The sequence below is a fragment of the Mustela nigripes genome, chromosome 2, assembly GCF_022355385.1.
Source record: "Mustela nigripes isolate SB6536 chromosome 2, MUSNIG.SB6536, whole genome shotgun sequence".
In the NCBI taxonomy this organism is placed as follows: domain Eukaryota; kingdom Metazoa; phylum Chordata; class Mammalia; order Carnivora; family Mustelidae; genus Mustela; species Mustela nigripes.
In genome coordinates, this window is record NC_081558.1 from 160,728,628 (window position 1) to 160,743,816 (window position 15,189).

Consider the following 15,189-nt stretch of genomic DNA (forward strand, 5'->3'; position numbering starts at 1 on the left):
TGGCGGCTGTGGCCGGGATGGGCCCGGCAGCGCGGTGCCCGCGGAGGAAAGTGGACGTTCCGCCTCCAGGAGCCACCTGCTGCCAGGGCTTGCCCGCCTTTCTCTGCCTAGCAGAAGTTCATTCATTTCATCAGCAAGGAACTCCGAGGCATCTCTTGCGTGCCAGGCATCGTGCGAGGTTCCGAGCGGGTGGAAAATAAATGACGCCTTCCCTGTATGAGTCCAGAGTCAGGCAAAGAGACGGGATGGGGTGCAGAGCACAGGATGGGGTGGTGGAGGGGAGGGCAGGCTCTGGACCCAGGCTGCCCGGGGCGAATCCCCTTTCACACGGTGCCTACAGGGAGACCCTGGGCTTCACCCTTCCTGCCAGCTTTCTTGTCTGTAAAGTTGGCAGCGTGTTAGTGCCTACGTAATGGTGCTGTTGCCAGGATTAAAAGAGCTGATGTCAGTAAAGTCCTCGGAACAGTGCCTACCAACAAGTAGAAAACATTCACAAATGTTTATTATCATCTGCCTTTGAGAAGACGAGTCACAGACACCCCTCACCCCCAACAACACACATACACGCACACACACACACACACACAACCTGAGGGACAGGCATAGGCACTCACACAAAAAGCATAGTTCAGAACTTCTGCTCTGGGGAGCCTGGAATAAGGTTTGCTAAGCACTGTTTGCGTTGATCCTCTCAAGGTTCTGTTCTGAGCTGGCTTGCCCCCAACACAGGGATTGAGACCAGTGTGAGGCCCCAACAGGATGCATATAAATACGTTTCACTTCAGAAGATGCTGACTTGTGTCCCAAAGTCTGGCATCCTTGATACCTACTGTTCAGCTGCTTCGTAAATATTGGATATCTAGCTGTCTCTTGCCTGGAACAGGATCATCTGGTCATCTGGGCTCTATCTGGCAGCCTTCAGGGTGCCTGGGCGGTTGGGTTCATTGAGCCTCTGACTCTTGGTTTTGGCTCAGGTCATGATCTCCTGGTACTGGGATCCAGCCGTCCTTGGGCTCTATGCTCAGCATGGCGTCTGCTGGAGATTCTCTCCTTCTGCCTCTCCTCCTCCCTCCCCCTCTACCCATGTACTTCCCGGGAGCTCATGCTCTCTAATAAATAAATAAAATCTTTTTTAAAAAAGAATTGGAGCCTTCAAAGGGGGCCCTCCCAGTAGTATCTAGGGCGAGAGGACTGCAGCCCAGCAAGGAGGAAACAGACGGGAATAAATACTCTGACCTCGCTCTCCACCTGCCACTCTCCTTTCCGTGACCCCCTTTGGGAGCTGGTGATAGAAGTTGGGGGTCGGCCTCTTAGAGCTCACAGAAGAAAATGAATATAGGGTACAAAGAGAAAGGAAGCCTGCACCTTTCTGCACCTTTCCCTACTGACATCTTGTCTTCTTTTCTACTCATAGGACACCCCTCTTTTCTGATCAGATTCCTCTTCGGTGCTAGCCCTCACCTCCCCCATTCTATCGCCACCCCCACTTCTTTGTATATGATGCTCCCTCTGCTAACAATGCTTTTCCTACCCATTTTCTGCATAGACCGTTCCCACTCATCTTTAGCTTCTAGCCAAGATATACTTTTTCCACAAAACCTTCCCTGACTTGCCTCCTCCACCTGAAGTTATTCACAGTCTCTTCTGAGACCAATACACGTTGTACCTGGGCTAAATGCATCCGATTCAGGCCAATTTAATTCAACAAATTGTACTGAGTGCTTGCTCTGTGTGTCACACATTCTTCTGGGTGCTTGAGATATGTCTAAAGAGATAGCTAAATAAAAGTCATGGCCATTGTGAGGCTTATATTTAATGAGGGGAAATAAGCTTAAACAACGTTTCTAAAATATTTGAAATGCCTTGTGTTATGGAAAAAAACAAAGCAGAGGATGGGAGTCTGGAGTGTCTAGTGGTGAAGGTTAGGGAAAGAGGAGGGGGGATTACAAATAGGGCAATCACGTCAGGCCCCATCGAGAAGGTGGAATAAACAGGACATGGGGACACAACGTTCAGCGTGGTGACTGTAGTTTAGAATATGTGTTGCATATTTGAAAGTTGCTCGGAGAGTAGATCTTAAAAGTTCTCATGGGGAGAGGAAAAAAACCTATAACTGTGTAGGGAAAGACATGAACTAGACTTACTGTGATGATCATTCACACAAATATAGAATCATCATCTTGTACACCTGAAACTAATATCATGTTAAATGCCAATTATTCCTTCAGTTTTTAATGGGCAGTTGGAACAAAGAGTTAAAGTTGGTAAGGACAGTAGCTGTGCTGTGTCAAAAGAAGAGGGACATTCAGGATGAGGACCCTAAAGTGGGGTCCGTTTGACTCTTACTGTCCAAGAATCAGTAAAGCAGCCTGAAGAGCTAACACAAAGGATCAGCAGTAATTTTTTTTGTTTTTGTCTAAGCTCGTTGAGGTACCTGTGAAGTCCCAGTGCTTAGCTCCGTGTGGAGCACGGTGTCCTATATAAATGTCGGTTAGTTGGAATAATAAAATGATATTCTCAGCAACAATGGTGTGTTAGGCCCAGGGCCTGAGACCCTGGCTAGAATCACCAAGGCCTCTCAAACCCAGACCCCCAACCTTACCCAAGGCCCAGACAACCTTTCCCACTGTTCCCTGGTTTGTCTGCAGGAGCTCAGTCTCAATGGGAGAGTCCCTCCCTGTGTTGGATGAATCGCAGCTGTCTTCTGAACTCTGTTTCTCCTCGAATAGATGCTTAAAATCTTCTTCACCCTCCAGAGGATCAAAAAACTATTGTTAATGGTCACAAACACACTCTACACCAGATCTCCTAATGCTTTCTGAGTAGTGGGGAGCAGGGTTTATGTAATCTCTAAACTAGATTAGGATGCGTTTCTAGAATTTCATAAACCTATCCCTTGCACACTGTTGGCAACTCTATGGTAATATAGGTTTTGAAGATTTTTTTTTTAAGATTTTATTTATTTATCAGAGAGAGGGGGGTGGGGAGAGCGAGCACAGGCAGACAGAATGGCAGGCAGAGGCAGAGGGAGAAGCAGGCTCCCCGCCGAGCAAGGAGCCTGATATGGGACTCGATCCCAGGGCGCTGGAATCATGACCTGAGCCGAAGGCAGCTGCTTAACCAACTGAGCCACCCAGGTGTCCCGGTAATATAGGTTTTGAAGACAAACAGATTTAGGGTTCACCACTGTATGTTCTTGAGCAAGTTGTTTGTTATCTGTGAGCTACTGCTTCTTTTTAAAGAGAGAGCAAGAGAGAGAAATAGAGAGTGTACACACAGCAGGGAGGGGTGGGAGCCAGAAAGAGAGGGAGAGAGAGAATCTTAATTCTGAACATGGGGCTCGATCTCACCACCTGAACTCATGACCTGACTGAAATGGAGTTGGAATCTTAACCCACCCTCCCAGGAACCCCAAGCTTCTTTTCTCATTATAAAATGATTCCTACCCAGTAAAGACAATTAAATGAAGTAATTAGAGTAAAGCACTTAATCCTATGCCTGACAAATAGCAGGGTCTCAGTAAATGTTCCCTTACTTTCTGTGACTGTAATCATCTTTGTAACTAATAGCTACCCACCTCCAACCCTTAGCAGCCAACAATATTCCTTGACTCAATAGATTTTCTTTTTATATTGATTTGTATTCCTGTCCTGTTGCATTTTTTTTAATCACTGACACTAGCTGACACCTCCTAAGATTACCTGAACTACTTAAATTCTTACTTGCAACTTGTTCCTGATTTCTGATAACTGCAAATTTCTTAATCTCCAGAGAGCTGATCTAGAATGTAGGTAAGTGTCCCAATCTCTTCTTGAGGACTTTTTCATCCTGCCAGTCAGTCTGACTCTAAACTAAGGATTCAGAATGAGTAAGAAAGTAATGTTTCTCCCTTCAGGTAGAAACAAATTTAGATTAAACAATTGTTGATGGAAGTTGAAGATTTTAGGACGAGAAAACAAATTCTATACAGATTTGGTTTTGCCATTTCTTTAAAATCTCTTTCTATAGGGGTAGCTTTTTAAAGGGTATCATTCTTTCATAAAGTTGTTCAAACATGTTTTTTAAAGTATACGGTTCTTGCACAAATAGTTCTTTTTAATACAATTTCAAGTTATTATCGCCTCAATTGCTTTAGTTTCCTTAAGGAGTAAAATGTAAATAACATTAAAAAATTAAAACCTCTTTGTTGCCAAGACTTGCTGACCGGTATAAGATTTTCAATTTTGCTTTGCTTGTCATAGTACTTGGTCTTTTTCTTTATCTCTCCTTTGAGAGCAAATAATTTTCCAAATGATTATTGTATAAACCAAAAAATAAAGTAACATCATCTAAGTGACATCACCAAAGCACCCACGGATCTCATTACCTTCAAAGAGGCCTGTACTTCTGGAAAGCACAACAATATGTATCCATATGGTGTCAGGTGACAAGCACTTCTACTCTAAACATAGGCAACTGGGTCAGCCTCTCAGACTAATCAAGCAGGAAACAGTTGAGGAAGGGTTGGTTTGTGGTGTTGCATTCTGCAGATTTGAAGACACTGTAAAGGAGGGCAATATTTCCCAGTAGTCTGGCCCATGGAAATGTGCCAGTCTTGGTTTAAGGAGGCCATTCCAGTCTACCAACTAAACCAGTCTTTGGATTTGCCTCTATCCACACTTTTACAAGAATGAAGTATATAGTTCCATGTCATCCTGTCATCTAGACAAAAATATAGCCAAGTAAGCTAGGTGGGTGTTTCTGAGCCTTTTCCCCACCCCTGCACTGCTGAGGAACATGGTATACTCACATTTGTGCAACCAAGTGTGTAGAATGGTAGCATGTATGTGTGGTTTGGAAAAATTCCCTGCAATGAATCTGATAGATCATGCTAGCCCTCCTCCATCTCCTAACTGAGATCACAAACTTATTCAAGGTGTTGGTGATGTTTTTAAATAGTAAATCTCCTTAGAATTGACCATGAATAAAAAGTACAATTCAGAGATGTCTGGGTGGCTCAGTCAATTAAATGTCTGCCTCCAGCTCAGGTCATGAGCTCAGGGTCCTGGGATTGATTCCCACATTTGGCTCCCAGCTGAGCAGAGTCTGCTTCTCCTTCTGCCTGCCACGCCCCCTGGTTGCAAGCACTCTCTCTCTCTCTCTCTCTCTCTCTGGCAAATAAATAAAATCTTAAAAAAAAAAAATTATTCACCTTGTACCTAGGTCATAGCAATCCCAGGCAAAATAAACCTGGTTTTTAAGAACGGTCAGCCTAATTTGTTCTTCTACACAGTGAATTTAGTAGCTAAGTCCCACTTTGTGAATTAAGGGGTGCACTTGGCACTCTGAATTGTACTATGCGATAGCTGGGTTACTGAATCCTTAGGGACCCATTCAGAAAGGTATCATTAAAATGTTGTCTTTTGGTGGGAGGTTGGGGGAACCAGGTAGTGGGTATTAGAGAGGGCACGGATTGCATGGAGCACTGGGTGTGGTGCAAAAACAATGAGTACTGTTATGCTGAAAAGAAATAAAAAATTAAAAAAAGAATGTTGTCTTTTACCTGATAGAAACAATCTTTTGGCAAATTAAAATATGTTCTCTGAACTGGAAATCATTCACTATTTCAGGGATATTAAATCCATATTTCAGTTTTTCTGTCTGATCCAGAGAATGACCCCTTTTGCTCTCTTTCTCTCCTTTTACTGTTCCATTAAGATCCTCTGAAACCCCACAAAAACCATTTTCATTATTCTGGATCCTACTTAAAAATAGCATTATTACTTCTTTGACTTTGTCCCAGAGAAAACAAACGATATCATTCTTCTCCTTCCTGCTGTTTTCAACTAGTCAGTGGTATTGTTAAGTGAGGCCTCTGTTCATGGAAAGCCTATTCCAAGATTAAATATGAAACCTTCTAAATCAAGATCAAATAAATCAATAACTATGATGTTTTGAGCATGTACTACAGGTTTACAACTATGCCAGGTATTATAATACCCTGAAAATAGAAATAAGTCTAAGCCATCAGAGTTTTATTAAAAAAAATCAGAAGCCCAATGATAATATTTCTGAAAAATTTGACTTTCAAAACAACCATCTAAAAATTCCCTTCTCATTCAACTGATGAACAGGATTATCACAATTCCTTAAATCCCACGTAAGTGCTTTCAGTCGAACTACCATGATGCTTCATTCCATGATTTTAGTGCATATAGTTGAATGTCATCCTGACATCCTGAAATAGCCAAGTGAGTTGAGTTGTCTGTTTTGTTGTTTAGTTAATTGGTTTCTCTGTACACAATATAACCCTTTGCCATGCCTGAAGAAAGTCTGTTATTACGTGGTTAGACAAAATTGGATTGGAAACCAATAATATAGGTACTTCTTTTGTCAATAACTGAGATTGGGTTCATTTGCATTTATAAAAGAGACATTTGGTGCATTTACTTTTATTATAATACTGAAATCAGGCATTTTTAATGGAATTTTTTATTTTAATAAATTAGATTTGACTAAATCCTTATAAATATCTGTACCTTGAATAGAAACATAAAGAATGGATTCCTGAGCACCTTGCCCATTTTTTACATTATTTAAGAGTCTTGATTCATGACATTAGGTTTTCCTCCATTTCTGAATCAATAGCCCCTTGATGTTTAAGAAGGAATACAACTCTAGCCTTGAGGCAATTTTTTATGGAATAAAATACATATTAATCTCTCTGACTTTCGATAGGTACCAAATGTAAGCAATCTGAAATTTACAGAAGGAAAAAAATTGGGTTTCCTTTAAGGGTTAATTGCTGCTTTTTTTTTTTTTTTTTTTTTTAAGATTCTATCCCAGAAATCACAGTCAAAACTCCAACTTGTACTTTTACAAAAGAGAAGGGACATATCTATGAATCCAGGAAACAAAATTTGACACTCTCGTGTAAACACCAGGAAAGTTTGGTCTTCCGCATCCATGTCCCCAGCTAACGATGCCAGTCAAAATCCATTTTCCATCACTTTTTCTTCGACAAGATAAAGGTCCACCCGAATCTCCCTACACAAGAAGATAATGTAAGCAGGAAGTATCTTTCTCTGTGATCATCAATTTTGTCATTAATGTGTTTAATGGATTGTATCAAAACTCTCATTCTGGAAAGTTTTCACTTGACCAATTATTATGTAGTTTAGAGAAGGAAAATAATATGAAATAATATGAAACTTCTAATGTCATTTGAGAATTATTCTTCCCAAAGTCAAAAAGCTGCATTTATCACAAGAAATGTAATTTCTTAGTCCAAGAGTATCTTCACAATATTCTTGTAGGGGAAACAACTTCCACACACCCCAAATGAAGAAAAAAAACTCAATAGTAGTGGAGGTAGCCAAAGTACTAAGAGTAATGGTAATAACTGCTAACATTTGTTGAGTGTGAGCTGTCTGCCAAACTCTGTTTGGGGATCATTTAGCCCTGACAACAACATCAGGAACCAGGGTTATCTTGAAAAGTTGACCTCTGCCTTGGGGCCATGCAAATTCAGTGGTTGGCTTTGGATTCTGACAAAGAACAATGAAGAATGACACCCTGAGGAAACCTCCATGGCTTGCTGGCCCACAGCTGTCAAGGACAGATCACCCTCATTTGAGAGTCCCTTCTGATATCTCAACTTCAAAAAGCAAAGATGAAAATAATTCAAAGTGTAAACATAATTCCTACAGTATCTATCCTTTAAATTATAACATCTGGGCTTTATTTTTCTAGTTTGGAGAACAGGTAAACCTGCAACTTAGCTAGAGGCAAAGATAAAAAAGCATTCCGAATTTGCCCCCGAGTCCCACCGCCCAGTTCCAACCCTGCTTAAGTGAATTCTGGCTGGTGAGAAACTGGGCTCTTTTTATTTTAATTATTGCCATACCAGCTCTACTAAGTCTAAGTTGACCTATAAACTCTGATGGCTAGGTGGAATAGGACAATATGACTGCCTAGCCTCAGGAAGGAAGCAGCCAAAACATAGCAGTTTTAGTATTAGACAGATAAGGGTTCACATTCCAGCTCAGGTATTTATTTACTAGCTGTGTGACCTTGGATAATTTGCTCACCCTCTCTATGTCCAGTTTCCTCTTCCATAAAATGGTCGTGAAAGAAAGACTTAAATGAATTTATGTAAAGGATCTAGTGCTTGCCACAAATTAGGAGTTCAGAAGATAAAATCCATTATTACAATGAGTATTTGTGGCATAGTGGCTAAGGTTTTAGAGAGATGTGGGAACAGCTCCCACTGCCCTCTTCAGCCTCAAAAGCATCTGTTCACCTTTTGGCAATCATACAGTTATCTGCATAGATTGGAATCTGAGACTTGGAAACATATCCATGAACATGAACTCCAACTTGACCCCCGTCAGAAGGCCTAACCAGAGGCATAGGAACGAGTGTCCTCTGTCGCCTCTCCCACTCCTCTTTCCCTTTCCCCAGCCTATGCATCAAAGGAGCAAGTGAATAAAACCCTGGTATTTCAGTAGAGAAATGGCTGCTAACCATCCTAAGACACTCTGTGTGTGTGTGTGTGTGTGTGTGTGTGTGTGTGTGTGAGAGAGAGAGAGAGAGGACTGCTTTGTTTTTTTTTAGTTCTTGGTTACAAGAAAATAAATCATGGCAGAATGATAAATCCAAATCTCATTTTCTAAATGAGGAAAATACATGGGAAGCAGAATATTGAGTTTTAAAGACCTAATTATTTAATCGCCTTTCCCTGATCTTAGACAATTAGATTATAATTAGTCTCTGAATTAAGGGAAATACCTGTCCTAGTTCTTTCCCAGTGTTGTGCAAACTACACATGAAAGCACGTATGGAAAGCATGGCATCTTGGCAAAGGAAAGGTGCGATGACTTACCCGGCAGGCATCTCTCTTGCCTGACAGGACCCCTGCGCACAACATCCGTGAAGTGATGATCCCATAGGTGGAAACACAGAGGGTTTGGTCAATGAGCTCTACCTCTGCTTGCTGCAAAACAGGGGAGCCTTTATTATCTGGAAAACACATGGGAAGTGGAAATCAGGATAATGATTACACTTACTCGGGGTGCCGTCAGACCACCTACTCACATTTTCTCCTCATCCTCAGAACAATTTTTTATGGAAATTCTTTTATAATCCCCCTTTCGCTGATGAAGAAATAGAGGCTGAGGAGGTTAGAGGTAGTGGCCGACCTGACAGCAAGTAATAGAGCAGGACTCACACCCAAGGTCTGACTCTGTCTCCAGCTGAGCCACACTCCCTCACTACATATTTCCTGCTTCCGGTAGGACTGTGAATCCCAATAGTCACTAATACTGGTTGCGAGGCCTACCTTTTAAATGGAGCAGCATAATCAGATATAGGAGAGAGAACTGGAAACCATAAAGACATAACAGTTTTGTTATACCCTTTTCACTTCCTTTTTATCCTGCCTGGCTAAAATGATTCCGAAAAGTAAGTACACTCACACTCATGCTTATAAAGAGATGTCCCATGATAAGCTGTTTGAATCGACTCTTCCCTCCTGTGATCTAAGATAATGTCATTAAAGCCCGGAGCACAGTCCTGATAGGTTATGGGGATTGGAGCCATGAGATCCCAGCAGGCCCCTGGGACATTAACTCACATGCCAGCAGTGAGCCCTGCAGAAGCTGCCCGCAAGGAACGTTTAGAGAGTGTCAAAAGGAGGGCAAGGATAAGAGTCAAAGTTGGCAGAAAACGCATCTGTCCTTAAACCCTTGGAAATGGCTGCCCGGGGAATCTGAGATGTCAGGGAGATGAAGGAAAAGCGTCAGCCCTGGGGCAGTACTCACAAAGCTGTGGCTTCTTCCTCTCACTGCGTATTCAGAATCAACCTTTAATCCTAGACAGTGAAACATCTTGATGGAGCAGATGTGGGGACATCTGGACGTCCCTACCACTCTGACCTTTGTGCATAATGATAGAGATGCCAGCTAGGGTGAAGGGATTGTACAGAGGTGTCCCCTCTGGGCGGTCCAGTTCTAGGCTGATGTACCCTCAGGCCTGAATTTGCACTCTGGGGAGCTAAGGACAGGCTGGCTTTCAGCCCTGACTCTCATCTACCTGGCAAGTTGCCCTTGTGATGGACAGATCTGCACAACCCTACAGATAGTTGCCTCTGACTTGACATAATAGGGTTTGTTGGGGGGAGGGGTGGTGTGGGTGTTCTCTTCTTTAAGAAAAGGAATCCCTTCTTTGGGTGAAAGGGAACCTGAGTAAAGAGGAACTCTCTTCTGTAGTGGAAAACTTAGCAAAATTTGGAAAAGGCCCATACCGTCTCTCCAATCTTGCCCTATTCAGAACCCTCCCTCCCTGCCGCCCCTGATGTGGTGGGTCTTGCTTCTTTTTGGGGCAAAGGAAGAACGTCATAAAATAGAAATAATTAACACTGCCTCCATTCTACTTCTTCGAATTATCAGGAAGCTCAAACAAGAACATATACAAAAAACCCCATGAGCCCCAAAGCACTACATCAACGCAAGTTAGTATTATCCGGAGGGAGAGGGCATGACCCTTCACCCATTCACACACCTGCTTCGTGCCTTCGCCCCCAGCCGGTCACCCAGCACTTCTCCCCACCACGCACTTTCTGGCCAGCAGGAGGGATGCATATTGGCTGAATGAGCTGTTTCAGGGTCTCAGGCCAGGCTGTACTGAGCTGTAGCAGAGCAATGTCATAGTCAAAGGTCTGACTGTTATAGTACTCATGGACCACAATTCTCTTCACTGGGGAGATGAACTTGGCATTCCCCTGCACGTACATCCCGAGGTGAGCAGTCCATGGCGTGGGGTCTGACAACCTGGCAGAAAAGGAAGGAAGCATGAAGTCAGTGGCCAGGGTTTGAAGAACCATCCAGGGTTTGGACACAAGCCCTCTGCAACCTGACAAGTGCTGAGAAAAGGAGGCCTCCCTTCCAGCCCCATTCTAGTCCCTGGCTCTGTCCGTGGGCATGGCGGAAAACACAACTTTTCCCAGCCTCCCTGTCTCCTAGTAAACAGAGTTGAAGGAAGGTCTAGTAGGAGTGGTGCATGATAGCCATGTTCCAGAAAAGTCCCTCTGCCATCCTAAAGAACTGCTGGAAATTCTGTTGCCCCTGCTATTTCATGAGCCACATGCAGGTCAAGAATGTGACCAGAATTAATTTGTTACATTCTTCCTATTCATGCTGACATAGGCATCTGATGGAGACAGACAGGGCCGGTAAGACAATGATCTGGGAATCCTGTTGCCAAATTCAAATAATATGAATTCAAGAGAGTTTAGAAATCAAAGTGCAATAAGGAGGAATTTGATGAAATTCCTTCTTGTCATCCATCTACCAGAAGCCTGAAAGATCATGGCTACAACCACTCAAGCATGACCATTCACAAGGACCCCACTCTTTGCCAGCCCTTCCAGAACTCTACTTCTGACCTTTGTGGCCTTGCGCAAATTTACTGAGGGTCTTGTGGTCTCCATGTGAGGTGTCCATCTCCACCTGCACAGCAGCCTTGTTCTAGTGGGATGAAGAGATTGTTCTAGCGGGGTGAAGAGATTGCGAAAGCTTTGCAAGAAAAATAAGGACAGAATTCAAAGAGTGTGGCCCCAAATCTGCTGGCCTGACATCTCATGGTTGGCATCGGGGACCTGGGGGAGTATTAAGGTTAGCATATTACTTGGAACAGTGTCATAGTGTAAAAGACTAATGATCGAAGACAAGCATAGCCATTTTAATCATGAACGTGAATTCTGTAAGTTCCACAAGAAGCACATAGTTCAATTATATAAAACCCTTTTATATTAAATTATTATTTTATTTTTACTTTATTTTTATTTATATTTCATTTATTTTATATTTTATTTATACTTTATTTTATTTTTATTTCATTAAATTATTACTTTATTCAAATATTAAAAACCCTTGGAGTTTCCTAAATGAATAGAGCCACAAAGCTGTCTTTTATTATGTTGTTATGTTAATGTTGACTTTTGGACCCCACCTAAGGCCGGGGAGCTGGTGGCCAGGAGAACCAACTATGTAATTGGAGGGTTGCAACTTTCAGTCCCACTCACTGACCTCTGAGGAGGGGAGAGGGGCTGGAGGTTGAATCTACTGCCAATGGCAATGATTTAATCAATCTTGCCGTGTAATGAAGCCTCCATAAAGACCCAAAAGGGCAGGGGTCTGGAGAGGGCATGATAGCTTCTCACCCTTTCCCCAAACCTTGTCCTGTGTATCTCGTCCCTCTGTTTGTTCCTGAGTTACACCCTTTTACAATAAACCAGTGATCTAGAAAGTAAACCACTTTTCTCAGTTCTATGAACTGCTCTAGCAAATTTACTAAACCCTAAGAAGAGATGGTTAGAACCTCTATAGCTGTTGAGCCAGAAGAATAGTGACAACCTGGACTTAGAAGAGGTGTCTGAGGTGGGGAGGAGAGAAATGTTTCCTAGGTCTGAGCCCTCCACCTGTTTAATCTGATGCTATCTGCAAGCAGACAGGGTCAGAATTGAGTTAAATTGCAAGACACTAGACTGGCGTCAAAGAGTTAGTTGCCTGGTGATGTGGGAGGGCCCCCCCCCCTACCCCTGCCAACCACCACTTTGGAAATTACCCTTCCTCTCCAAATAGAAGTCCAGTGCCTGTTCTACACACACACACACACACACACACACACACACGCCATTTGAACTGCTCCAATGTCCCCAGCGGGCAGCTTCCTTCCACAGCTTGAGGGCAGATGTATGGTCTGAGATCAGAGAGTGTGCCCTCTTAGACTAAGAAGTGAGATGCCCTACCTGTTTCCGTGGAAACAGTGGGCCGCAGAAAGAAGCCACTCCCTGGAGATGACTGAGGCTGCGCAGTAGGCTGAGCCGACAAAGTGGAGGCTGACTTGCCACGGCCAACCCCCTTCCTGTGTGTCGCTGCCCCCAATGATGCGGTGGAGGGCGGAGGAGCCCCTGCTGCAGCCTTCGGAGAAAGGAAGGGCCATGTGACTTAAAAGCAGACCCGAGGTGGGGGGGTGAGGGGTGGAGCAGACTTGGAAGAAAAACTGGAAATTAAATCGGGTTTCAAGCTGCACTGGGAACTGAGGCACCAGGCAAGCAATTTGAAACCTCTTGCTTCTCTAGAGAAAACGCACCCCCAGACCACTTCCTCCGGAGAACAGGCGGGACACAGAGTCTCTGGACAATAAAGCACATTGATTCAAGGAAGAGGGGCCTCTTTAGCAACAGCTGCGTGATAGGAACAGTAGCCTTAGGGCTTAGATGATTGGGGAGGAAAAGATTAGTTCCAATCGCAAGAGAAGCAAGTGCGTCTTTGGGAGCGCGCTGATTTGAGAGAAAGACATGTGAAAACCTATTAAAACAAAGTCGTTACCAGAACAATTATTTTCCAGTTATGTTTTGATAAGGATGCGTAACTACCCTGCTGCCTAGGAGCCAGTTAGAGACCACAAACTAACATATGGCAGACTATAGTTTTCAGGGCGTAGCCAAAGAAAGCAGCAGCGCTTGGCATTTTAAGTCACAGTCATCCACTGCGTTCCAGTTTCAGTTTCTTTTCTCGGGGACTTTTTATTTAGGAGCCTCTCCCTTGATTAGAATTACCAGAAAGTGGAAGTTCTCATTATAAGCACCTGAGGCTTTAATGCTTGTCGAGAAAGCAGAGAAGATCCCCTCCAGAGGTTTTTATTCTGAGAAACCATTTCAGTCGCAGTTCTCCAATATTTACTATTCTTCCCAGGACCCCAACTTTTGCCAGGGGGATTGACCCCAAGAAGGGAATGAAAATGAACAACTGGGACTCAAGGAGGGACTACAGGGAGTCGGAAGGAGAGTATTTCTACTCACTGCAGCCTTCCTCGTCGCTTCCGTCTGGGCAGTCCACAGTCCCATCACACTGTGCGTTTTGTTTCCTAAAGCAAATATCATTGCCGCATTTAAAAGTCCTGTGGCTACATGGAATGCCTAAAAATGAACAAAAGAGGGTAGAGTTTTTCCTGCCCAGAAACAGACTTGAGGGAATGACACTCAACTCCGTCCTCCAAGGATGGGGTTGCCCGGGCATTGGTATTTGCCATTCTGGGCAACATGGCAGAGGGCAATGATGCGAGCCCACGGTGACCAGCCCCCTCACCCCAGCAGAGCCATTGGAAGCCAGGCGGGCAGGCAGGCCACCTGTTGAGAATCAATCCCATGGCCCCTCCTTTCTTCTTCCAGACATGCAAAGCGGTTGGCCTTATTGGTTTCTTTAGGCCGTGGCCTATTGATTATTTTGTCGTGCTCTCCAAGAAAATTTTGAGCAAAGGTCAATACTATATCCAGTCCTTTCACAGCATTATGGGGGGAAAGGACAGGCTTTGGGAATCCCAGCACATTTGTTCACAGCTCTAGTGGTGTGTGTTTCTGCAGGGGCTAGAAGAGAACATGCCCATCACGGTATCTGGCAGGTCCCTCTAGATCACGTCCTCAGCATCCTTTACTCTCCAGCGGCATTAAAAGCAAATAAGCAACGAAAATCTTCCAGTATTCACACGACACACACGCACGTGCGTGCACACATGCACACGCTCAACACACACACTCAACTCAAACAGTGACCAACTGTCCCATTTTGCCTGGGCCCAGGAGGAACCCAGGGAACTGGGATTTTCAGTGCTGAAACTGGGTAAGTCTTGGCAACACCAGCACACATCAGTTGTCCTACCCCACACCCCAGGGGTATTCAGTTCCCACTTAACGGAGTATACAGGAAGAAGGGCAGAGCACAGAGGACTCTCCCTCACTCTGAGTGCAGTTCTGCTCATCCTGGCCATCCTCACAGTCCCTGAAGCCGTCACAGACCAGAGGGCTGGGCTGTCTTAAGGAACTGGCATTACAGGCAGGCTTAGGAGTCACTGGAAGGAAAACAGACAGAAAGCTCATGAGCCTGAGTCATCACCGGCCTTTGAGAACCAGCAGTGCCCTTCTAATGGTGCACATGGCTAAGATGACTTCCATAAAATACCAAGTGTCTTTTCCTCCAACCTGATACCTGCCAGAGAAAAGCAGAGGTTGAAACTTTGCTGTAATCCCTAGTGCTCCGAGTTGGTCAGGTCTGGTTTTTGCTTTTGCCAAAACACATTCAACTCTGGCAATTTGTGTACTTAATTACAGCTAAATGCATCCTGAGATTTTCTTTGAAGGAAAAAAAAAAA

At 43.9% G+C, this 15,189-nt stretch overlaps 1 protein-coding gene across 2 annotated transcripts in view; it reads right to left on the bottom strand.

Annotated features, from left to right (window-relative positions):
- Positions 1-6,462: 6,462 nt before the first annotated feature.
- TMPRSS7 (transmembrane serine protease 7) overlaps positions 6,463-15,189 on the bottom strand; it is a 27,889-nt gene continuing 19,162 nt past the window's right edge. For both annotated transcript variants that reach the window (XM_059388128.1, XM_059388127.1), the window contains exons 8-13: positions 14,779-14,889; positions 13,844-13,960; positions 12,788-12,959; positions 10,540-10,808; positions 8,864-9,000; positions 6,463-7,026 (exon numbers count right to left, since the gene is read on the bottom strand). In XM_059388128.1, the coding sequence (XP_059244111.1) occupies positions 6,856-7,026; positions 8,864-9,000; positions 10,540-10,808; positions 12,788-12,959; positions 13,844-13,960; positions 14,779-14,889 (977 nt within the window). In that variant the 3' untranslated portion in view covers positions 6,463-6,855. The remainder of the gene's footprint in view (positions 7,027-8,863; positions 9,001-10,539; positions 10,809-12,787; positions 12,960-13,843; positions 13,961-14,778; positions 14,890-15,189) is intronic.